This window comes from Onychomys torridus, chromosome 2 (assembly GCF_903995425.1).
Source record: "Onychomys torridus chromosome 2, mOncTor1.1, whole genome shotgun sequence".
NCBI lineage: Eukaryota > Metazoa > Chordata > Mammalia > Rodentia > Cricetidae > Onychomys > Onychomys torridus.
This window is the reverse complement of record NC_050444.1, coordinates 123817513-123842418: the sequence shown is the minus strand read 5'-3', so window position 1 is coordinate 123842418 and position 24906 is coordinate 123817513. Positions and strand designations below refer to the sequence as shown.

General features: G+C 46.4%; 1 protein-coding gene across 2 annotated transcripts in view; it reads left to right on the top strand.

Annotated features, from left to right (window-relative positions):
• Tceanc2 (transcription elongation factor A N-terminal and central domain containing 2) overlaps positions 1 to 20644 on the top strand; it is a 40704-nt gene extending 20060 nt beyond the window's left edge. For both annotated transcript variants that reach the window (XM_036178975.1, XM_036178976.1), the window contains exons 4-5: positions 10109 to 10302; positions 19673 to 20644. In XM_036178975.1, the coding sequence (XP_036034868.1) occupies positions 10109 to 10302; positions 19673 to 19861 (383 nt within the window). In that variant the 3' untranslated portion in view covers positions 19862 to 20644. The remainder of the gene's footprint in view (positions 1 to 10108; positions 10303 to 19672) is intronic.
• The last annotated feature ends 4262 nt before the right edge of the window (positions 20645 to 24906 follow it).

The window sequence follows — 24906 nt, the reverse complement described above, 5'->3', positions numbered from 1 at the left end:
CACATATTCCAAAGTGTGTGTGTGTGTGTGTGTGTGTGTGTGTGTGTGTGTGTGTGTAGAGCAGAGGACAGCTTTGGAAGTCTGTTCTCTCTTTCTACTATAGGAGTCCTGGGGAGCAAATTCAGGTTGGCAGCCTTAGTGGCAAGTGCCCATTTTACCCACTAAGATATCTTGCTAGCCCATATTTTTTTTTTCTCCTGAGTTCCATGAAATCCATTTAGCTGCTTCAGTTTATAAACAAGGAAGCCTACAGAGCTGTCATGACTTATCCAGGGTCACAGAGTGTGTTAAGCTCAGAAAGGTACTGGAGAAGCCAGCATTCTTCCTGGTTAGCTCGCTGCACTGTGCCCTGGTCACTAGCCACTTGGCCTTTCTCTGTGGGTTCTGTCAGCTTCTGAAACTTAACGTCTTTTAAATAAGAAAGTAGAGTTTTCTCTTGTGCCACATGTGTGAGTTTCCTGCTGGTATTTCTATTTAGTCAGTTTCCCTCACATTTTGAATTTTTTGTTTGTTTGGTTGGTTTGGTTTTTCAAGGCAGGGTTTCTCTGTGTAGTTTTGGTGACTGTCCTGGATCTCGCTCGGTAGACCAGGCTGGCCTTGAACTCACAGTGCTCCACCTGCCTCTGCCTCCTGAGTGCTGGGATCAAAGGTGTGTGCTACCATACCAAGCTGCATTTTGAATTCTTACATAAACGTTTTTTAATGGAAATGTCCAGCTCAAGTGACACTGTTAGACTAGAAGTACATATTTGGAAGTAATTGTTTAGGAAATGTCTGTTTAGAATCACAAAAGTGAATGATTCTCCGAGTTAAAGGAATACCTAAAAGGCCAAGGATTGAACCTGGAAGAAAAGTCATGATCAGAAATGGGAAGAGGGGGAGGGAGCACGGCGTCTGTGGAGAGAGGGAGCACGGCAGCTGTGGAGAGGGAGCACGGTGGCTGTGGAGAGGCTAAGGGGATGTAGAGGGCAGGAGAAAGGCCGCACAATAAGTGCACGTGGGCCAGGGACAAGTGTCCCCGGAGACACTGGAAATGAGTGGTCCCAAGACTCGAGTGCTCACAGAAGCTGAGGGCCACGGTTGAAAAGGAGCCTTGCAGTTATTTATTGGGCCTCTGTGAGTGGATTCCTCCATCATAGACCAGTGGGCAGGGGCATCGAGCAAACAGAAGACAGGCGGTGATGAGGCCTGGCAAGCAGGCATGCCCCGCTGTGGTTCTACACACAAGAGTCCAGGGAGAGGTTTTCGTCAGTTATGTTGACCTGATTTCAGAGGTGCCTCGCTGCTGCACCTCATGGTTGGTCAGCTACAATACATAGCTCCTCACATTTATAAAGTGCTGCCACATCCATGACCCGTTCGACCCATGTAACAATCCTATACAGTCGTTATAATTATTTCCTACATTTTGAAAATGGGAAGATTGAAGCTTCGCGAGTTTAAAGTAACTTGCTCCAAGTCAGACAGCCAAGTGATGAGCGACCGTTCAAAGAGGTTCTTACACCGATGTGTCCTGCCACTCCCTGACTCCTGAACTCCTGCAAAGCTAAAGCGCAGATGTTGGCAGGGTCACAGGGTCACATTCCATCTGAAGGCTGGAAGGGACAGTTCAGTTCCTTCTTAAAAGCTACCTGCTTTTCTCCATCTTCAAAACTGGCAATGGGAAGTAGGGATCCCCTCACGGCCTGTCTCTCTGACCCACACCCTTCTGCCTCTTCCTTGTCCCAATTCAAGGGACCCACTTTGGAAAATGGAGGCTAATCTCATCTCAGGGTCCCTAACCTTAGTCATACCCATAAAGTCCGTTTTGCCATGTAAGGAAATGTAGTCACAGAGGTGATGTGGCATCTCTTGGGACACCATATGTTTACCAGCATCTTTACTTACACACAGACTATTTCAGGCCTCCATGTTCTCGCTCTCCTCTTACGCCCCGTAAGTAATTATAGAGACTGGGGAAGCACTGGCTGTTTGGGTTTCCCTACTTAGTTGAATGGACTCAGTTGTTCTTTAGGACCCTTGGGGACCCGCTTCAGTGATGTCCTAGGGCCTGTAATAGCATCCCGCATCAGTGTGTTTGGTGTGTTAGTCCTGTCTGGAGATTCTTAGTGCACAGCTGTGTCTTGCCCAGCATTCTGGCCAGTGCCCAGCCTGGGCCTGGGATATACCTCATATTTGGTAATGTTTGCTGAGTGACCAAACAGCTGCTTCCTGTGGGGAATTTGTTTTAACAATGTGTTAGGATGCAGAAACCCTTAACCTTAAACCCAGGGGACCTGACCTAGGTCACAAGACCAGCAGTGACATTGCTTACTTTAAAACATAAACTTCATGGAGCAAATAATGACTTTTTGCAGATCATTAACTTCCTTGATGTAGCTACTGACCAACTTGTAACCTTGGAGAAAGGTCATGGAACCTCTTTTTTTTTTTTTTCCATTGAAGTCAGAGAAGGTAGGACTGTTTGATCACCGATAGACTAGGGCAAAAGCTGAGCTGCTCATGTATGATCTTGACAACCAGCCTGGATTTTCACCTTGCTTCCTAAGATACTTAGCCCTCAGTACCTCGGGCTCTTTACCTGTAAGATAGGGAACTGTTGCAGCATCTATTAAGTTGTTCTGGGGCTTGCAGGAGTTAAGTTAGATACTGTTAGGTACTCCATTGCCATGACAATACCCAAGAATGTCAATTCAGAGGAGGAGAGACTGATGCTGACCATAGTCAGTCTCAGCCATGTTCCCTTGGCCCCGTTGTTCCCAAGCCATGGTGCAGCGGCATCGTGGTGGAGCATCCAGGTGAAACAAAGCTGCTCACCTCATGTGGGAAAGCAGGGAGACAGGGAGGAACCTCCTTCAGAGGTGCGGCTCCAGTAAGCTTCCAGTTAGCCCCACCTCCCAAAGTTTCCACCATTTCCCAGAAGTGCCAGCAGCTGGGGAACTGACCCAGTGTGTGAACCATGGGAAACATTTGGCTTCCCCACAACAGACTTGTACAGTGCTAAGAAACTAGCTCAGAAATATAACCCTGAAATGCCCATTGTGGTGGTTTTTTTTTTTTTTTTTTTTTGGTTTTTCGAGACAGGGTTTCTCTGTGTAGCTTTGCGCCTTTCCTGCAACTCACTTGGTAGCCCAGGCTGGCCTCGAACTCACAGAGATCCGCCTGCCTCTGCCTCCTGAGTGCTGGGATTAAAGGCGTGCGCCACCACCACCCGGCTCCCATTGTGTTTTAAAATGTGTGGTTCTGCCTCCATTTTTTCTAGGAAGGAGTCACTCAGGCTCTCTCTTCCTTCCCTCCTCCACCTCGCTCTTGTGAAGAGATTCTTACCTCTTGTGGACAGTGGGTCCCGCTAACTCTTTTAGCCCTACACTTCCTCAGTGTTTTCCGTGATACCCACAGCTCCTCCCCGACACTCTGAGCATGGCCTTTGTGGGAACCCTGGGATATACTGGCCCCTGAAGAGTAAAGGCAGGGACTCTGTCATTGCCCTGGCATGATTCCCAAGTCTTCAGCCCTTTACTTATTTCTCAGGGTCTGTCCTCTTCTTGTTGGAGAATACAAAGAAGGTGCCCTGCAGTATCTCAGTAGAGCCTTGATGAACACTGTGTCAGGCCCTAATGATGGAGCAGTCCAGGATGTTAGAGGTTCAGTGAGTGGTCCCAGAGTCACACAGTTCAAATCCTGGCCTCAGGACTTCTAGCTGGGAGACCTTGATAAATTCTTCTATTGAGCTTCAGTTTACCATTTATAAAAGGATACAGTAGCGAGGTTTGAGTTATTAAGTAAGTGGACTAGTCCGCACTAAGCCTGGGATGATGGGCAGCAGGAATTCTGAGCAGGGGCAAGAGCAGAATCAAAAGCTTCATCTTCTCAACACCTTTGGTTCACTTTGTTACAGCAGAGCTTTTATGTGCAGTTGTGTGCTTGTCTCCTCGACTGCATCCTTGTCTAAGTCGTAGCACAACACTAACTCGGAAGCCAAGTGAAATTGTTTGAGCCAGGCGTGCTGGAGCACACTGTTAATCCTAGTGCTTGGGAGGCGGGGCAGGCGGAGTGTGTGTTCAAGACCAGCCTGGTCTACCTAGTGAGTTCCAAGACAGCCAGGGCTACAGAAAGGAAGAGAGGGAGGGAGGGAGGGAGGGAGGGAGGGAGGGAGGGAGGGAGGGAGAGAGGGAGACCTTGTCTCAAACAACAACAAACAAACGAAAGTGGTACGGTTTGATTCAGTTCAGCCAATACTTGCTGTCTCTTTTGTGATAGCCCTGTGCTGAGGACTTGGGATATTACTGGAGCAAGGTATCGGGTCTGCCCTTAAGATGGTTACACTTTAGAGGAAAAAGTAGGTCTTTAATTATTCTAGGCAGAGCTGGGGGTGTAGGTCTGTGGTAGAACGTTTGTCCAGCAAGTGTAAGGGTCCGAGTTTGATATCTACCACTACCAAATAATAATAGAAGTCATAATAATAATAATAATAATAATAATAATAATAATAATAATAAATAAAAAGAATAAATATTTCAGGCAGAAGGAACCATGTTAGCTAAGACTCAGAAATGTGACAAGGCCAGACAGTGTGACCCCAAAGCAGACATGCGATTTTAATTTCTGTGGAAGAGCTGGGGATGGAGGGAGAGGAGGGTGATACAGAGGAGAAGTACAGCCAGAGTGGTCCCCGGCTAGCCAGAGCTTTAATGCTATATTTAGAAGCTCGCTTGAGCGCATTTTATGATTCCTATTCTCCCTCACTTTTTTCCCTCCCTCTCCCCCTTTTTCTCTGTGTCTTTCTCTTCTTACTAGGCAAGTGTATCACCACTGAGCTCTCCCCTACGCCATCAAGTTACCGTGAAACAGTATCATGGCTGCAGGGTAGAAGGTGAATTGGAAAGGACCAGATCTGAGCCCGAAGTTGCCTAGTTCTTACATATGCTGAGCAAATGCTCTAACACTGAGCTACATCACCAGCCCTGCCTAGAATACTTAAATACCTACTTTCTCCTCTAAAGTGTAACCATGTTAATTTGAACTGTTTCAATAGACCCAGGCAGGTGAGGAGAATGTGAGTCCAGACCACAGGAGTGGAGGGGGATGGAGAAGGGGGAGTGTTAGAGCAGTGCACCTGTGCAGACTGGAGAGGTGGCTCAGAGGCTAAGAGCACTGACTGCTCTTCCAGAGTGTCCAGGTTCAATTCCCAGCACCCACATGGCAGCCCACAGCTGCCTGTGACTCCAGTTTCAGGAGAACTGACACCCATGGTGAAACACTAATGCACATAAGACAAAAATAAGTAATTAAAAAAAATAAAAAGCAGTGGACCTGTGTCTGGGAGTGAGAGGACAGGGGAGCATGTGTTGCTATTGTGTGAGCAGAAATACTGAGTCTAGGATACTTTAGAATGAGGTGTCCAGTAAGATCCTGAAGACATGGTGCCATGCCCAGGGGCCTTTGGCTAGAGACACACACTTGGGAGACATCTGCTTCAGGTGCAGGTTGGAACACAGGAGCAGGTGAGATTACCTGGGACAGGCAGGTAGAAAAAGAAGCCAGGGACAGTGCCCAGACTGGGATCTTCAAGTAAGTAAAGGTTAGTCAGTGTCTGCAGTGAGCACATTCCCATACAGGACAGGAGTGTCCAGAAGGATTGGAGAAGATAGTTCAGAAGGAAGGCCACAGAGAGGCTATGCAGTGCCCGGACAGAGATGGCCCCTGGATTTGGCACAGGACTGCATCTTCTCTCTCATAGCTGGGGAGGGCACCTTTTCTAGGAGAGCAGAGGATACGGTGAGGACCAGGTGGTGGGAAGGACCCGTCCCCACACACTGCTGCTGTTAGGGGCGTTTTGTGCAGCAGCCTCATGGTGCGTGAGTCAAACTGCACAGAGGCCTGCCACTCAGAAGAAACCTGTTAAAAATTTTTTTGTAAATTTTTAAGACTTTTTTTCTCTGCGTATAAATAAATATGGTGTTTATATGGATCTACATATGTAATTTTGAAAGTAAATATTGGCTCATACCGAATGTACTTTTCTGCTGTTTCCACATGACTGAGAATTGATCATCATTCAAGGCCCTACATGTAGAGCTATCTGCCTGTTCACTTGTGTGTGTGTTTGTCTAGGGGTTTTGCAGTGTGGGTTTTTTTTTTTTTTTTTTTTTTTTTGAGACATGGTCTTACTGTGTAGCCCAGGCCTGCCTCTGCCTCCTGAGTGGTGGGTTACAGGTGTGTATGGACATGCGCAGCTTACTTATTCCAGTTACTGCTAGAATATACTGTAATTTGTAATAAGTTGGACCAGTGATGATGAGCTCATAGGCTGTTCCTGGCTTTTCCCAACTTCAAACAGCACTAAGGTGAATGTTTCTGTTCGCTTTGACAGGGCAAGTGTAGGCCAACCTCTGAGGATTGTTACCTGCTCAGTGGGCTCAGGGCTGGCATAAAGTGATGCTCCATCAGCGTCTTCAGTGAAGGTGCCTGAGTCCTGCAATGTCTTCTTTCTCTTTGTGTTATTATGTATTTCTTATTTTGGTGCTAGAAATTATAGCTATGGCCTCGAATCTTCTAAACACACACTCCCACTTAGTCACACTCTTAGCCACCACCTTTGTGTCTGCAGTATGCACAACACTGACCAGCAGCATAAGGAGCTGTCTGCTGAGTGGATAATCTCACGGACATGGAGATTCTGCCTTTAGAAAGGAGAGTGTCCAGGAGTGAGCTCCGCTTTTAAGAGATGTGTTTCAAAAGCACTTTCCTGAGCGTTTGTTAGCTGGAAAACACCTTCAGTCATGGCTATCGAGTGCTCTGTTCTTCTGTGTGGGTGATGAGTCTGTTCTCTTGTCCCTGGTCAGCAGGAAGACAGATAAGAACTCTTTATAACTAACTGGTTGGAGTGGGAAGTCACACTTACTGTGATGTTGCTGTTACCATCGCTTAGCATTACTTTATTTTCATCTCTAGGATTCTGCTCACAGAACCTTTTGAAAGTGAGGGTAGCCGGGCGGTGGTGGTGCACGCCTTTAATCCCAGCACTCAGGAGGCAGAGGCAGGTGGATCTCTGTGAGTTCGAGGCCAGCCTGGGCTACAGAGCGAGTTCCAGGAAAGGCGCAAAGCTACACAGAGAAACCCTGTCTTGGGAAAAAAAAAAAAAAAAAGAATGCTAAATTTAAAAGTGAGGGTAGTTTCTTTCGAGCCCTGACTGACTAGTGCCTGGTGTAGAACCTTGTACACGTGACCTTTGGCAACTGTGTGGAGAACAGTGACTGCAGCTGTGTTGAGCTGTGCATTTGGCGTGATTGGGGAAATGGTTTGACTCTTTACCTAACTTAAATCTCTGTTTCCCATTGGTCAGTGATAACTCTTTGATTACATATTAAATCCATCCTTCCCTCTCTCTCTTTCAGATGGAATCTGACTGTTACCTAAGCTGACCTCAGACTCAGTGGGCTTAAGTCATCATCCTCCTGCCTCAACTTCCTGAGTAGCTAGTACTACAAGCATGTGCCATTGCACCCAACTTTATATTAGATTCTTAAATATGTGTTTCTGGGCCTTTTTTATTTCATAAATTCATCCATTCATTTTAGTGTTAGTCTGTGTAGTTTTAAGTAATGTTGCTTTATAATGTGTTCTTATACCTTAGAAGGCTATTTGTAGTAGGTTAACCCCTCTGTTTCAAAGTAGTATTTTATATTCTTGTGCAGCATAGTTCCAAAGTGAAGTCTAGAAATATTTGGTTGTCTTCTTTTTTTTTTTTTTTTTTTTTTTTTTTTGGTTTTTCGAGACAGGGTTTCTCTGTGTAGCTTTGGTTCCTGTCCTGGAACTCACTTGGTAGCCCAGGCTGGCCTCGAACTCACAGAGATCCGCCTGCCTCTGCCTCCCGAGTGCTGGGATTACAGGTGTGGGCCACCACCGCCCAGCGGTTGTCTTCTAATAAGAACTATCTATTGAGGTTTTTTTTTTTTTTTTAATTGAGATCCTGTTAAACTTATAGGCTCTTCTTTTGGGTTTGGGGTTTTTTAATGTTTGTTTATTGTTGTTTGTTGTTGTTGTTTTAGATAAGGGCTCCTGTAGCACAGGCTGGTCTCAAACTTGAGATGTAGCCAAGGATGCCTTGAACGTCCAGTGTCCTGCCACCAATCCTGAGTGCTAATATGACAAGCTTGTGCTGCTACCTCAGTTTACAAGTCAGTTTCTTCACTGGTGCTTTTGTGTGTACCTGATGGTGTCTCCATCGTGTCCTGTGATATAGTCCTCTTTAATCAGGTGTCTGTTAAGTACTTTAGTCATCTAAGTGCGGCTGTTTCTGTGGGTCTCTGCCAGCCTGTGCTCACTGATCGAGACCCACAGGAGAATGTACTCCTCAAGAAACTCACTTGGTGAGCAAGAGGTGACTGACAGGTACAGTGTACACTAGTGATCCTGGTGGTGAGCACAAGGTGCAGGACAGGGTACCAGCAAAGCTGTCATAGCTAAGGAAGACTTCCTGGAGGAGGTGAGACTGAATGAGTCTTCAGATCTGAAAGCTAAGCCAGCTGAAGAAAGAGGAGAGTATTTCAGGTGGGCAGAATACTTATAAGGATGTAGAAGTAAAGAGACAAGAAAAAATAGTCAAGCATTTTAGGAGCTACAGGCAGCTGGAGTGGGGTGATGGGAAGGGGATAGCTGGAAATGAAGCTGGAAGAGGGCAGGGTGGCAGGTTGTGAAGGGTCCCACGGAAGAGTCTGGCTGGAGGATTTAAGGGTTTAAATAGCCGGGTGAAAGAATCAAATTTCTGTTGTAGGAAAATAAATTATTTAAAAGGGAAAATATAGGGTAGAGAGATGGCTCAACAATTAAAGGTCCTTGTCACCAAGGCTGACAATCTCAGTTAGTCTCAGGGACCCAGGTGGTGGAGGAAGAGGTCCAACTCACCTAGGTTGTCCTCTGACCTCCACATGTGTGCAGCATGGTGCACAAATGCAAGACCCCCACACAGACCTAATACACTGATTAGATACACTAAACACAACACAATCAATCAATAAATGCCAAGACATAAAAAATACAAAATAAGAAGGAGACTTGGCGCCGAGGGTAGTGTGTTGGTCTCACAGAAGACATACAAAGTTAAGATAGCCACTCTAGTTACTGTGATGGGTGATGCTAAGGGTTTCTGAACTCAGCAGACACCACGGCTCCAAACTTCAGTGAGTCTCTCTACAACATCTAGATAGTTTTCTACTTAATCCAAATGTGGTTTACTGGGTAGTCAGTCTCGTGGAAGCAGGCAGCCTCAGGTTCAGTAACAGACCCAAAACAGAAGGTGGAGAGGGGCTGGAGAGATGGTTCAGTGGCTAAGAGTGCTTGCTTTTGCAGGGAACCCGGTTTGGTTCCCAGCACCCACATGTCTGCTCACAGCCATCAGTAACTCCAGTTCCAAAGGTTCTGACTCCTTCTCCTGACCTTCACAGGCACCAGAGACACATGGTGCACATATACACATATGCAGGTAAAACATTCATACACATAATATAAGTAAATTAATACGATGAGAAGCAATTGAGAAAGACATCCTGAGGTCAACCGGATGTCAGCTTCTAGCCTCCATGCACACCCATGCAGTTGAGCACCTACACAAATGTACACATGTGCACACAACACTCACACCCAATCAAGAATATTCTTTCAATAAATACAGTTAATTTTTAACTTAAAATATAGTAAGATGCCAAAAAAGATAATCTTAATTCAGTCTCTTTCATTGCAACTTTGGAAACTTCTTTTGTTGTTATTGTTTGAGACAAGGTCTCACTAAGTAGCCTTGACTGGCCTGAAACTCGCTCTGTAGACCAGGCTGGCCTTGAACTCATCAAGCTCTGCTGCCTCTGCCTCCTGAGTGCTGGGGTTAAGTGTGTTTTACTACATTTGGCCTCCTTTGTTCTCTCTGAATCTTCTTGATGACTTGCCACACTGGCCAGTTCAGTTCTCCCCAAGATAGTCTCATTTTACCTGCTTACATGCATTTCACGTGGATGGACAGATGCTTGCACAGAAGTCTTTGCATCCTCAAGTATGTGAGTGCCCCTCGGTGTGTTCCAGAAGACAGAATGCATCTCCTGATTCTCTGTTCTAGGTCACACTGTGAACAAGATGCGCAGGCACTCAGACCCAGAGGTGGCATGTCTCGCCAAAGAAGTTCACACCGAGTGGAAAACTTTCTTTGAAAAACATTTGGATAGACCTTCTATTGAAGTCCGAAGTGATCCAAAAACTGAGTCGTTTCGAAAAAACGCCCAGAAATTACTCTCAGAAGCCTTGGAATTAGAGGTGAGGTTTTAAGAGTGATTGTGGGGTTCCCAGTTAAAATGAGCCTGTGTTCCCACAATGAGCTCTCCCCATCTCTGTGCAGGCCTGTTCTGCAAAGTTATTCCTGGGGATGGAGACAGTCAGCAGTTAGGAGCACCCCTTGATGCCCTTGCAGAGGACTCAAGTTTGGTTCCCAGCATCCCACTGGGTGGCTCACACCCGCCTGCATAACCTGCTCCAGGGAATCTGACTCCCTCTTCTGGCCTTTTAGGTACCCACAATACGCAGGCACATACGTGCACATAGATGCATACACGTACATAAAAATTTAGTAAATTAAAGTAAACTGACAGGTCATCCTTCAAGGATTCTGGGTCTGTGAGCATTTGGGAAGAGTGTTGTATGTTGGCTTTGGAACTGCCAGGACCCGGGACCTAGTTTGGGTCCTCATTGTGTACCTGAGGCACACTTTCTCAACATTGCTGAGGCTTGTTCTCCCCTGTGAAAGGAGAACTGAATCCCAGCACCTACATTCTTGGGAAAGCTACATGAACCGTTTATATGAAGGAGTAGTCTGTGGTGCCTGCTGGTTAGAAGTCATGTAATAAATGTTGGTTTCTTCAAATTTCAATTCTTTTCCACTGAAATAAAAATTTGAAATGTTGTAAATTATCAGTGGCAATAAAGAGGAAAGACTCTCCCCCTCATTGTTTGTCAAGACCTGTACGTTCAGATCTGTGGCATAAATCAACTCAATGGGCATACTCCATCACAGCCAGAAGCCCGGCTGATAGTAGTGGTTTGAGGTATCCATGCTGGAAAAAACTTTGATCATTAATAATAATATTAATCATGAGCCGGGCATGGTTAAAGCCAGCAAACCTGTAATCTCAGCACTGGGCAGGCAGATCTGTAGGCTCAAGGCCAGCCTGGGTTACAGAGTGAGACTCTGCATGAAAATATAGAAAAGAACCTAATGTTATGAGAAAACAGATATACAGCATCCATATTTTCCTACTATAATTTCTCCTTATTAAAATAGCCTTCAAGATTAAATTAACAAACACAGAAGTTTGGGGCTGGCAAGATGGTTCCCTGGGTGAGGGCGGCAAAAGCCTGGCACCTTGAATTGGATCCCTGACATGTGTGAAGTTGTTCCTAACCTCGCAAGTGTGCCTTGCCATGTGTGTCCACACATCACGAACACCCCTCCTGCAAGCAAATGGCAGCAAGAGAACTTTAAAGGAAGGAATTGAGAAGCGAGACTTAAAGTGTCCTGCATTTCCTTTCTGTCTCACTTATTTATCCAGAAAGCAAATGGACTTCTGCTGTGTTATTTACACTTAAAAGGGTTTTTAAAATGCAAACTTCAAATATCAAATGAAAAAGATACAGAACATATATACAGGAAAAATATCTATAGATATAGAAAAATATGTTTTATTTATATAAAAATATACATTTTATATATAGCTATAAGTAAATAGATATAGATATAGATATAGATATATATAGAGAGATGATAGATATAAGGATATAGAAAAAAGTCACTGCTGAACCTGCCTCCTAGATGTAATATTGTTAACATTTTGGTGCATTTCCTTTGATGGTGAATTATTACAGGTTTTGAAAGAAATTTCAGACAAGCTATGGTTATCCAAGATTTATTTAGGGCAAATTATTTGCCAAATGCCCCATAAGATATTTTTATTGATTATTTAAATAACATTCCAGAAAATTGACATAATTATTTACATTTGTGTTGTCTCTTGAACCTTGCTCAATCTCAATTAGTGTCATCTTGTATCTCCCGTTCTATGCATCTTTATCCCTCGTGTCCGGCTCTTGCTGTCTGATAGTGCAGAGGCTCACTGTGCTGTGAGATAGCTCAGCTGTTCCTAAAGGCAGCTTCCATATGAATAATGAAGAGAGCAAATGTGAAAGTTGTAGTGATTTTCCAGAGTATCGATGAGCCAGCAGATTCGCCATTTTAAATAAAGCTTATTTTTTAAATAAACCAGGATTACTGCCGAAACATACAGTGTGGTCTATAATACGCAGTTAATGTGGTGGTAAATACCAGTTCCCTGTGGTATCTTTTTAAGTAAATGATAATAACGAAGCCATGCTTGTAAGGATTAATGAGCAGTTTGCTTGCTATATTAAACTCCATAATAATTATCCTTTTAGTTTATCCATTAATTATCCTTTAAATGGCACATCAAGTGGTAAGCACTCAAGTGTTACAAAGTGAAGTTTAAAAAGTGATACATTCGTTAGTGCTTTCCAGTGTAATTGGGAAAAATATCAGATTCAGTATAGCTAAATGGTTTTGTTCCCAAAGAGTAAATTTTAAAAATGTAAAGTATGTGTCTTACTGTCTTCCTTGTCCCATAAAGAAAAACAAACACCCTGTCTGCCCTGCATGAACAGCCTGGGATGGTATTCTTGTAAATTAATACAAATCCTTTCACACAATTGCATAGGCTAATCCATGCACCTGTCATTCCTTTATCGGTAAATCCGTGGCCCACCTAACCCTGATCTGTGAAAGTAAGCCGTGTTGGTTGCATCCGAATCAGACATCAGGGCTCCACAAGTGTGCTTTACCACGCTGTGGTGAACCTAAGTTCCCAGCCCGACAACTGAAACTTTTTTGATTTATCCTAGCGTGTGTTTTTGCCAATCCCGACTCTCCGGTGCTTCTGTTTCAGTTCATGCTTTAACAGTGAGAGTCATGTGTGACGAATGCGCACCACTAAAGGTTCTCTCTTTATCACGCTGCAGAATTTGCTTTCCATGTTCGTGGATTACTTCCTTGTTCCTGGAATAATGGACCAGGTGAATCAAACAGCTGTTGTTGAAGCCCAAGCCCATTCCCTTCCCTTCTCCCTTCCGGGTCTTTCTTCCTCTGTCCCTTAGATCTTTGCTCACGAGGGTCCCCCATCGTGTCACTCTCTCACTTCCCCTCCTCATTATCCACTCTCCTTCTACCTCACAGCCTGTGATCATTTCCCTATTATCATTAAAAAATGAACCGGATTCGAAAGTGAGCCCGTATCATTAAGAGTTGGGACGCTGGCTGGTGGCCCAGTTGGTCGTCAGATGTTGCTAATGAGGTCCAGCTCAGGGGTATGTTCCCACACTGGACCGTTAGGGTGTTGGTGAGTTTTTTTCTTCTTTGTTTAATGGATTCATGGATTCAGACTGTACCCCTGGCTTTGACCAGCTCTCTCCTAAATGTATCCAGTGGTCAAAAAAAGTGTGGCGAACTGTGTGCAAATCCAGTTGTGCTAAGGAAAACCCTCACATGGTTTTTCTCCAGTGAATATTCAGCTCAGTGTGGGATCTCCTAGGTACAGGGAGAACACAAAATAAACAGCTGTCTCCTCACCTAAAAAGCCCCCTCCCCACTAGCTTAGTGCATGCGAGTTACTAATAGACTCTAATATACTCTAAGACACAGATAGTGATCCTTGGGAGCAGTTGTATACACACACATCTGGGAATTCGAGGAGGTTTCATGGGAGAAATGCTCACTGTTGTAAGAGAGGTTGAATTTTATGAACTAGAAAACACAAAATGGAAGTCTAGCAAATATTTTATCTGTAATGGTAGTGATACTATTAAAAGAGCAGGAGAGGGGGAGGTATGTGTGGGGAGAAAGGACAGTCACTCAACAGGTATTGGTTGAGCACCTTCTACATGCCTACACCTGAGCTCAGAAGACTAGGAAGATTAGGAAATGAATCCTGTGTACAGGGTCAGCCCCAGAGGTGCTCACAAACACACAGTTACAGTAGCATGTGGAGGTCTGGCACTGAGGGTATACTCAGGAACAGGACCTTGACTTAAAGAGTTTACAGACATGGGGCTTGATTATGGTGCCATTTCTTGCCAGGCCCACTCCTCCGAGAGAATTGCTTGGCTGTTTTATATCTTCCCCCAGTACAGCCAGTTCATCCAGAATTGAACAACTCTGGATGTTGAATAATTGAATAATACACACTCCACCCATGGGCACAAATAGATAAGGGCAGCAGCAAATCAGATTCTCTATCACTGGGCTCAGGAATACCAAGAAGACAGCACCAGTGTTAAACAGGAGGGGGGTTATCTGGTGACCACCACACCTGGCTGTATTGCCCCTTGGCTATCTGTGCTAAGCGCCATCTGCTTCCCAGACTGTGATTAGGTTGTTGGGGGTGTTAGAAAGAAGCACAAGTTGTGAGTAGACAGATGTGTGGAACTGAAGGAGAACTGGGCAGTAGGAGTTGGTAGTGGGCATGGTGCAGGGAGGGACAGAGTCCAGTGGGAAAGAGACTGTCTTGGTTTGCCTTCTGTTGCTGTGATAAACACTGTGATGAAAAGCAACTTGCCAAGGGTTTATTTGGCTTACATGTTCCAGACACAGTACCCAGGGAATCAGGACAGGAACCCGGAGGCAGGAACTGAAGCAGAGACCTTGGAGGAACCCTGCTTATTGGCTTGCTCTACTTGCTTTCTTATACACCCCAGGACCACCTGCCCAGGAGTGGCCCGGCCCACAGTGGGATGGGGATGGGCCTTCCCACATCAATCATTAATCAAGAAAATGTGCCAGGATTACGCAATCGGGAGGCAGAGCCAGGCGGATCTGTGAGTTCGAGGCCAGCCTGGTCCACAGAGCAAGACCCAGGACAGGCACCAAAACTACACAGAGAAACCCTGTCTCGAAAAAACCAAAAACAAACAAATCAAGAAATGCCCCCTGACTTGTGCCAAGTTGATGAAAACCCAGCCAGCCAGTACAAAGACCGTGAGCGATACAGAGACAAGATGTATGGCCACACACAGTCACTGCCTCACTGTGTTTGTGTCTGGGGCTCTTGTTCCTTTCCATTCAGCAGATACACCTCCCAGCAAGATCAAGTCCCAGAGAGACTCTGAATCGTTCACCTAAAGCACCGAGTTAGGACCCAGTAGCACAGGGTCAACATGGAGTGGGTCTGAGTCAAGAGTATCCTTTGTTCTGTGCAGTAAACCTGTACAGGGAAGTGCACAGTGTGCTTTATAAATGGCATGGGTGTTTTTCTTGATTCCTCTTCTCTGATTAGCCTGGGTTTAGCGAGAGGCATGAGAATGACTAGATACCCCTTGCTTTCCATCACACCCTGGCATAGCACTCATCATACTGCCCCAGGTCTGGGGTTTGTTTTGTTGTGTGCTTATATTTTGATATGATCTTTCTGTGAAGCTCAGGCTACACCTGAGCATGAGCGCCTCCTGCCTCAGCCTCCTGAGTGTTAGGATAGGTACCACCTGCCTGGCTCTTGGTGCCCCATGTGTTACGTTGTTACATTCTCTCTCTCTCTCTCTCTCTCTCTCTCTCTCTCTCTCTCTCTCTCTCTCTCTCTCTCTCTCTCTCTGTCTCTCTGGTTTTTCGAAACAGGGTTTCTCTGTGTAGCCCTGGCTGTCCTGGAACTCTGGAGACCAGGCTGGCCTCAAACTCAGGGATTCGCCAGCCTCTGCCTCCCAAATGCTGAGATTAAGGGTGTGCACCACTCTGCCTAGCAACAAGCCATCTTTTTCTAGGCTGTGAGTTTCCAGAGAGGAAGAGTCAGGTCTTATGTGCTGTGCCCCCAGATCAGGGCTAAGCAGTGACTGCTGAATGGTGTGTATGAGTATCCAGCTGTGTGACCGTCAAGGTTCCTAGAAGGTTTTTCTAGTGTCTCTAACTTTATTCCCATGGAATGGCAGTGACTTGTTTTGTAAACACAAAGTTACCCTCTTCCTTTGATAACCACCCTCTTTAAGGGGAAAAAAAGGCTCCTTGCACACTAGGCTAGGTAAATTTGGTGAATAACCCACCTCATCTCAGGTAAGAACCTCTCTGGCAAACACTGTGGGCCCTGTGCCAGGAAGTGGCTGCCATTAGAGCCTGGCTAAGCAGTTTGGGCCCAGGGCTGCCCAGGAAGCCCTGAAGAACCTGAGGAAGTTGGGTTCCAAAGAACTGTGGCACACAGTGCACACACCCCAGCCCTGGCCCAGGAGGTTCGAAGCCAGCGACAGAGTTTTCTGAGTGTCTGTGGGTGGGCTGCAAAGGCAGCCACTCTTCCTCCTCCTCCTCCTCCTCCTCCTCCTCCTCCTCCTCCTCCTCCTCCTCCTCCTCCTCCGTGTATTCTGCTCCTTCTCAGGATCCTTAAGGAAGTTTCTGTTTTCATTTTCTTTGGTTTGGGCCTGCCTGTCTTTCCCATGTTAGGCCATCCTATCAAACGTCAGATGACCCTTTTTACATTTTTGGTATACTTTTCCTTTTTTTTTTTTTTAAGATTTATTTTATTATATATACAGCATGTGTGACTGCAAGCCAGAAGAGGGCACCAGATCTCATTACAGATGGTTGTGAGCCACCATGTGGTTGCTGGGAATTGAACTCAGGACCTCTAGAAGAGCAGTCAGTGCTCTTAACCTCTGAGCCATCTCTCCAGCCCCTTCTTTTTTTTAAAGATTCGTTTGTTTATATGTATAAGTGAGTGCTTGAGTGCCTGCCATGTACCATGTACGTTCGGGTATCTACTGAGGCTAGAAGAGGACATTGGATTCCCTGGAACCAAGGTTACAGGTGCCATGTGGTATTGGGAACCAAGCCCAGGTGCTCTCCAAGAGCAGCAAGTGTTCTTAACTGTTGAGGCATCTTTCCAGCCCCATAGTGTGCTTTCATTTATTTATTTATTTATTTTTATTTTATTTTATTTTTGAGTCAGGATGCCACTATGTAGCCCTGGCTAGCTTAGAATTTGTTATGTAGACCAGGCAAGCCTCAAAATCACAGAGATCTGCCTGCCTCTGCCTCCCAAGTGCTAGAATCAAAGATGTGTACCACCAGAGGGGCCTGACCTTATGTATTTATGTTTTTATTGAGTTTTGTTTGTTTGTTTGGTTGGTTGGTTGGCTGGTTGGTTGGTTGGCTAGCTGGCGGGTTTTGTTTTTAGACAGGTGGGTTCTATACTACCGGAGCTGACTTCAAGTTTGCAATCTTCCCAACACAACCTCCTTAATTTACAGTCCTTCTGCCTCTGCCTCCAGCGTGCTGAGATTCAGGATGTGACCCTCCATTCCGTGCTTGATCTTGGTTTGCAGAGTACAGAACACACCTGTGCTGGCTGAAATGGCCCCATCAGATTGACCATGGACAAGCCTGTAGGCCATTTTCTTAATTAGTAATTGATATGGGAGAGTCTGGTCCTCTATAGGTGGTGCCAGCCCTGGGCTTGTGGTCCTGGGTGATACAAGAAAGCTGGTTGAGCAAACCAGTAATCAGCACTCCATGGTCTCTGCATCATCTTCTGCCTCCAGGTTCCTGATTCCTTCCATGATGAACAGTGTTATGAAAGTGTAAGCCAAATAAACCCTTTCGTCCCCTCAAGTTGCTTTGGTCTTGGTGTTTATCACAGCAGTAGAAACCCTAACCAGTCTAGACACAGTGGCCACACTCAGTGCCTGGGAGGGACTGAAAAGGGAAGAGGAAGTGAGAAATAAAAATGTGGGCTGTGAACATAGCTTGGTACTAGAGTATATGTGTGCGGTCCCAAGTTCAATGTCCAGCACTCCCCACAAAAGAGATAGATAGATAGATAGATAGATAGATAATGTGTAAGGTCCCAAGTTTAATATCCATCACACAAAAAAAATAGAGATAGATTGATTATGTGCAAGGTCCCAAGTTCAATCTCGAGCACCAAAAATATATATATATATATATATATATATATATATATATATATATATATATATATATATAAATAGGTAGGTAGATAGATTAAAGAAATAAATAAAAAGTATTCCTATTTTAAAGAACTTATTAGCAAGGGAGCTATAATATGACAGTGACCAAGGGACACTGAGGACATTGTTGCAGCCTAAAGAACTCTCAGTCCTTTACACTAAGGTTTTCTTTCCATATATGGGGTGGGAGTGGGGAGTGCTTAAGCTTGACATACCAGCATAGCAGTGTGTCTTAGTTAGGGTACTGTTGCTGTGATGAAAAGCAAGTTGGGGAGGAAAGGGTTTGCTTGGCTTATGTATCCCGAATCACAGTCCATTGAGGGCAGCCAAGGCAGGAACTGAAGCAGGTCAGGATCCTGGAGGCAGGAGCTGATGCACAAGTCATGGAGGAGAGCTGCTTACTGGCTTGCTCCTCATGGCTTGCTCAGCCTGCCTTCTTATAGAACCCAGGACCACCAGCTCAGGGATGGCACCACCCACAGTGAACTGAGCCCTCCCACATTAATCATGAAATTAAAAAAAAAAAATGCCCTACAGCCAGGTGTGGTGGCACATGCCTTTAATCCCAGCACTCAGAAGGCAGAAGGGGGTGGATTTCTGAGTCTGAGGCCAGCCAGGACTACACAGAGAAACCCTTTTGTTTTGGAAAACTAAAAAAAGAAAGAAAACGCCCCACAGGTTTGCCTGCAGCCTGATCTTAGGCAGGCATTTTCTCAGTAGAAGCTCCCTCTTAGGTGACTAGCTTGTGTCAAGTTCACATAAACTGGCCCTCACCGTGTGATTCCTAGGGAAAGGCAGTTCTTGCTACTAGGAGGTGGGCCTGAAAAAGTGGGTATGCCTGGAAGTTCCTGACCGGTTAGCCACCCAGCCTGTCCTGGATCCACATGTGGACGCAGGTCCTGTCTTGCTTTGATTAGGTCTGGGACCCCAGACAGGCCTATAGACCTGAGGCAGAACACCCCAGCACTACTACAGACTCTGTCCAGCTTCCAGACTCAGCCACCTGGGAGTGTCTCTGACCGGAAGGGAAGGCACATGAGGAAGGGAAGGCACATGAACTCTGAAATCGGGCCTGGTTCCAGCCCTGCCTCTTCAGTTGTGAGAACTTGACCCCTCCCCCCTTTACCTTGGAACCTCCTCCTCAGATGTAAAACGTGCTAGTCAGTTATGAATACTAAATGTGAATGTGACTTATAAACTGCACTGGATGCATCTCAGGGTCCAGACCAGCATTTCTAAGATGTTACACAAAGTTTAAAGGCACTTTTAAAACAAAGACGTATGCGCAGTTACTCTGATTTATTATCTTTGGACCTGCTTCCTGGTCGGTAAAACACACGGTCTGGTGCCGGTTGCTTAGTTCAGGCCGGTTTCCTGTTATAATGGCAAATATTACCACCCGGCAGGGGTTGTGAATGAGGTCCCTGTCACAAAGCACATGGCCTTGTTCCTTAATTGCCAGGGTGGAATTAATTTGCTCTTCCTGTTTCTCTTGTGACAGGAAGTAGATGTCCTTGAATTTCAGTTGATTAATGGAGGCCCCAGAGCAGAGTGCGCCAGCCTCTCCTGCTTTTAATCCTTATGCAACGCAAGGCCCTAATTTGATAATTTTGCTGTTTTTCAGATGGATCACCTACTGGTTGAAAATATTGAGCGGGAAACGTTTCATCTCTGCTCCCGGCTCATTAACGGGCCATACCGGAGGACGGTACGAGCTCTGGTCTTCACATTAAAGCACCGAGCTGAGATCCGGGAGCAGGTGAAGAGCGGGGCGCTGCCGGTCGGCACGTTTGTACAGACCCACAAAAAGTGACCCGAGGGCGGGCCCAGCGCTGGGCCTCGCTTCGCCATTCAAAGACTCTTTTTGAGTTTGGGTGATGTGGCTGTCGGCTGCGCTGGATACTCCCATGGTGCCGTTCCTTCAGACAGACTGTGGGGAGCCCTGGGAGATGGGCCGGTGGGTGGGAGCGGCTTCATTAGCTGCCTTGAGCAGGCGCTGCCTGACGGGATGCACAGGGCTGTCACTAGGAAGCGCCATCCAGCTGCCATCACCCAACACAATGGAAGGGTGACAAGTTTCACTGTGAGCTTGCCAAGGACACCTCTAAACTCCCCCATGTCAGGCAGATGAAGTTACCACTTTATTTCGCCACCCTGCAGGTAACTGAAACTCAATTACTGCTGCTGCTCCCTCGGTTCCATCCCCCTGAGTTTAGACAGCTCCGATGCCTCTCAGAACTCCCTTGTCTGTTCTCTTTGCTCAACCCCAGGGGTGAGCCCACTGGAGCCTGAGACCATCCCTGCTTGCCAGCGCTCACTTATCTGAGCCTTTCAGCTCTCCCTGGAAGACCTTAGGGGATGGGCTCCTGAGCCCCCATGCTGAGGCTTCTAATGAGGAGCTGGCCTGAAGCTTCCTGCACCTCGGGTTTATTTGAATACAGGCTCTGTTGAAGATGCATAATGAAATTTCTCTTGCAGTGACTTACTGCAGTAGGAAAAGATGCATGCGTGAAGATTTTCAATGAAATATGTCTACACAAGCCTGCTTGGGTGATTATGTAAATTGTACTTGCTCTTTAAAAAGTGATAATAAACAGACATACTAAAACAAGTATAGTTTCCTCATTGAAGAGCACTAGAGAGCTGAGTGTGGTGCCTCGTGCCTGTAATCCCAGTACTCGGGAGTCTTGAGGCAGAAGGATTGCCGTAAGTTTGAGGCCAGTTTGGGCTATGTAGTGAGTACCAAGCCAGCCAGACCTACATAGCAAGACTGTCTCAAAAAAAAAAGCCAGAAGAGGAGCTTGGAGCAAAAAAAATGGAGAGTGGGTAGGCAAAGTAAAGGTCTGGGTTGAAAAGGGTAGTTAATAGGGGGGCAGGCTGGGTGTGGTGGCGACCACCTTTTATCCCAGCACTCTGGGAGCAGAGGCAGGTGGATCTCTGTGAATTCAGGCCATCCTGGTCTAGACAGTGAGTTCAGCCAGGGCTACATAGTGAGATCCTGTCTCAAAATACACACAAACACACACAAGCAGAATCTGAGGGAGGTAAGCCAGACTCAAGGAGAGCTGGAAACTAGGGGGAAGGGACAGAGGAAGGGAGGGGGAATGTTCCAAGGGAAGGGGAGGCTGGAAGGCAGGGGCTGATGGCGTCTGCCTTTCGGCGTTACTCGGTCTGAGATGATTGATGGATGGGCCTTTAGTCCTCCAGTCCTGATACTTCTCTTGCCTGTTCTATTAAGGATTGTTTTCTCAGTGGTCCAGATGTAGTCACGGTGATACCCATTTACTAAGCACTAAGCCATGGGTCCCAGTGATACCCAGCACTGGCTACATGTGAGACCCGGGCTCACACAGTGGAGGTGCCTTGTTCAGCTGCTCCCCATGCTAGTGAATAGCCGAGCACATACCATATGCCCACTAGAGCTCTGGCAATGTTTTACAAAAAGAAAATAGCCAGCTCAAGGCGAGAAAACAAGATTCAGAGAAGTGCACCAGCTTACTGAGAATCACAGGTAGTGAATGACTGGTCTCAGTCAGAAGCCACACCTGTCAGCCAGCACGTGTCTTGATTATATCCATCATTTCCACCATCACCCAGCTGCTGGTGGCATTTCGAGATCATATCTTCAGCCACTTGCTATGTAGACCAGGCTGGCCTTGAACTGTTCCCCAAGTTTCAGATACCTCCTCAATGCCCCACGGACATCTATGATACAACATGCCTTCTCTCAGTTGGCACTGTGGCAAGCCACCCATCCCAGCTACAAACCTGGGGACCAGCCTGGCCCCACAGCTCCCTCCTGCAGTCTTGATGGTTTTACTTCCTGAATATATTTAGACTCTTCTGTCTCCTTGGTTAGCTCTTCAAGACTTGTCCTCTTTTTGCCCAGATGACTATATAGCCTCCTGTCTCACCTTCTCCAAATCTGCCTCTGCTATACACCAACGGATATATCAAAGCTGGGAATCCCAGCATCCGTCCCCAGGGAGGCCCGTCAGGATCGCTGTCATCTGCAGGATAAACCCCAAGCCTCTCAGTGCTGTTGCTAGGGCTGGCTGTGGTCCATTCTTGAGCTCCTCTGCTCTCCCACATCAGGCTGGAGGCTGCCACCCTGCCAGGTTTCTTGAAGCAACTGAGGTCCTCATAGGCTCTTTTCTGGACTGCTACTCTGCCTGGCTCCTTTCCTGGCCCCTATTCTGTGCTCTGTTCTAGACTGGGTATGCGTTCTGTGGTTCAGCCTGGGCTTCTGTCTCCCACTACACTGAATCCTCCTTGCTGCTAGAGATCCTGTTTTACTGGGTGTCTTCAGTGCCTAGAATAAGACTTGTCCACAGTCTGGCCAGTCAATATTTGTGGAATAGATGTATGTTCAGATGCCTGTCCTTCATGGTTCCCTTATAGTCTGTTATCCCCCAGTAGCTGGAATAGGCCTTTAAAGATGTAAAGCAAATCATTTCCCTTCTGTGCTCAGAACCCAGTGGCTTCCATTTTATTTGGTGTAAAGTCCAAACCCCCTTCCGTGTGTTACAGGGCTGTAGCAGGAATCTCAAAAGTTCTTATTAATAAAATCAAACCTGAGGCCAGTTATTGGGGTGAATGCCGGAAGATCAAAGAAGCAGAACAAGCCACAGCTTCCTCACCTTGCCAGTCCCTCAGCTGGTCCTGTTTCCTCAGACTGGAAGCCTCTGTGTTCTCATCCGAATGAATCTCAGTTGAACTGTTGCTCAAAAGCCTGAATGCTTAACCAGCTCTAGTTCCTGGATTTCATGCCTTATATACCTTTCTGCTTTCTGCCCTCACTTCCTGGGATTAAAGGCTCAATTCTTGGGATTATAAAGGCGTGAGTCACCATGCTTGGCCGTATCCTTGAACACACAGAGATCCAGGTAGATCTCTGCCTTTGGAATGCTAGCATTAAAGGCGTATGCTACCACTGCCTAACCTCTATGTTTAATATTGTGGCTGTTCTGTTTTTTGACCCCAGATAAGTTTATTAGCGTGCACAATATTTCGGGGAACACAATACCACCACACAGGGCCTTGCTCCTGGATGACTCTTTGGCCTCCTCTCCCACATCCCCTTTCTCAGGCTTCACTGGCTAGAATAACAAACAAGCACTTACCACATACCCAGTCCCACTCGCTCAGTCCCACTCTGTCTACACACATACCAAGTATGTCTCTGCCTCAGGGCCTTTGCACTTACGGTTCTGACCCTCAGTGCACTCAAGTCTCCATTTCTCTTTTAGAAATGCCTTCACTGGGCTGGGGATTTAGCTCAGTGGTAGAGCAAAGCGCAAGGCCCTGGGTTCGATCCTCAGCTCAAAAAAAAAAAAAAAAAAAAAGAAATGCCTTCACTGATGCCCATAAGTACAATGACTCTTTCTTTCAAATATTTTATAATACTTTAACCTGGCCTAGGTCCAAGGATGTAGCTCAGTGGTAGAGTGCTTGCCCAGTTTGTGCAAGGCTCTGAGTTTATTTGATCCCAAGTGCTGCAAAACAGAGCGTCTCTGCCCTGTTTCCTTTCCTCCGTGCTCACTTGGCAGTTATTTCATGTGTTCGTTGTGAGTTGGTCTTGCCACCGGCCTGTGAGGCCGCAAGCTTGAGCTCCTCCTGCCTCAGCCCCTTAAATGCTGGGAGGCTTTTTAAGTGAACTTTATCTGCTGATTTGTTTGTTTATTGTTGCTCCCCACCTAGAGCACTTCCGGTTCCTGCAAGCAGTGTTTCTGTTTCCCTCTCTGCTGAGTCTCCAGCACCAGGAACAGAGGCCGATCGAGTCCATGGCTGCTGGTTGTATACTTGAATGACTAATTGTGGGCATGCAGGAGCAGCATCTAAAATCAAATCAGGGAATGCTTCCTGGAGGAAGGGATACCTGCACAGGACTCTAAAGGACAGAGTCATTAACTGGGTGGTTGAGGTGCATACCCTGCAGAGAGAGCAGAGTATGGAAAGCCCCAGAAATAGAAGCAACCGGCAAGTGGCAGGTATCTAGCTGACCTGGAGATGCCATGCTAGGGAGGAGGAGGCAAGGGCCGGGCTAGAGCATTTGGATTGGTCAGGTTGGTGGTAACTGGCTCAGTGGAGAAGTGGGGAAGGAGAGAATGAAGGCAAGAGGCCTCATTTGTCAACACCCCAAGAGTTCTGCTAACTTAGGAGCCCAGAGTAAGTTGAGAACAAATTGCTTTCTGCCCGAAAGGCTTCAGGACAGAGATGGGTGGAGAGGGTAAATTGATTTTAGAGATGTGCCTCAGAGATTAGGGAAGCAGCTGTTATTGGTGGCTGTTTTCTCCTTGAGGCATGAGCAGAATGTCCACGGACACTAATGGAGCTGCTACTGTGGGTGTGTGGAAGGAGAGGAGGCTGCAGCCAGCTCTGGCCTGGTGCTCCCCCGCCTGCTCAGAAGAACTGCCGGGGGTCCAGATAGTTACAAACGAAAAGGTTGCTCTGGGAATGGACAGGGAGTTCCTGGACCTCTGAGTTACCTGTAAGTCTGGTGTTCTCTGTCTAATACAGGGGTTCAGTTGCTAGAGGAACCATACCGTTAGAATCCACTCCAGAGGTGTATTGATCCTTTTCCAGGGGTTAAATCACAGTTTTAAGTCCTGATCCTTTTAGGAGGGACCAAGTCCCCTTATTTTCATTCATTCATTCAACAAACAAAGTGTGTCTTCTGTATGCCAAGGACTAGAGTGGCAAGGCTATGAACGGAATGTGATTTCCACTTGAGGGGTCCCGTGAGGACACCTAAGTAAATAGTTACAATGTGGCATAGCGGGTGTTTACCTTAGACTTTTGTTGGAAATATGGAGGAGGTGGGAAAGAGTGACTAGCTACTCAGAGGAGGAAAGGGTC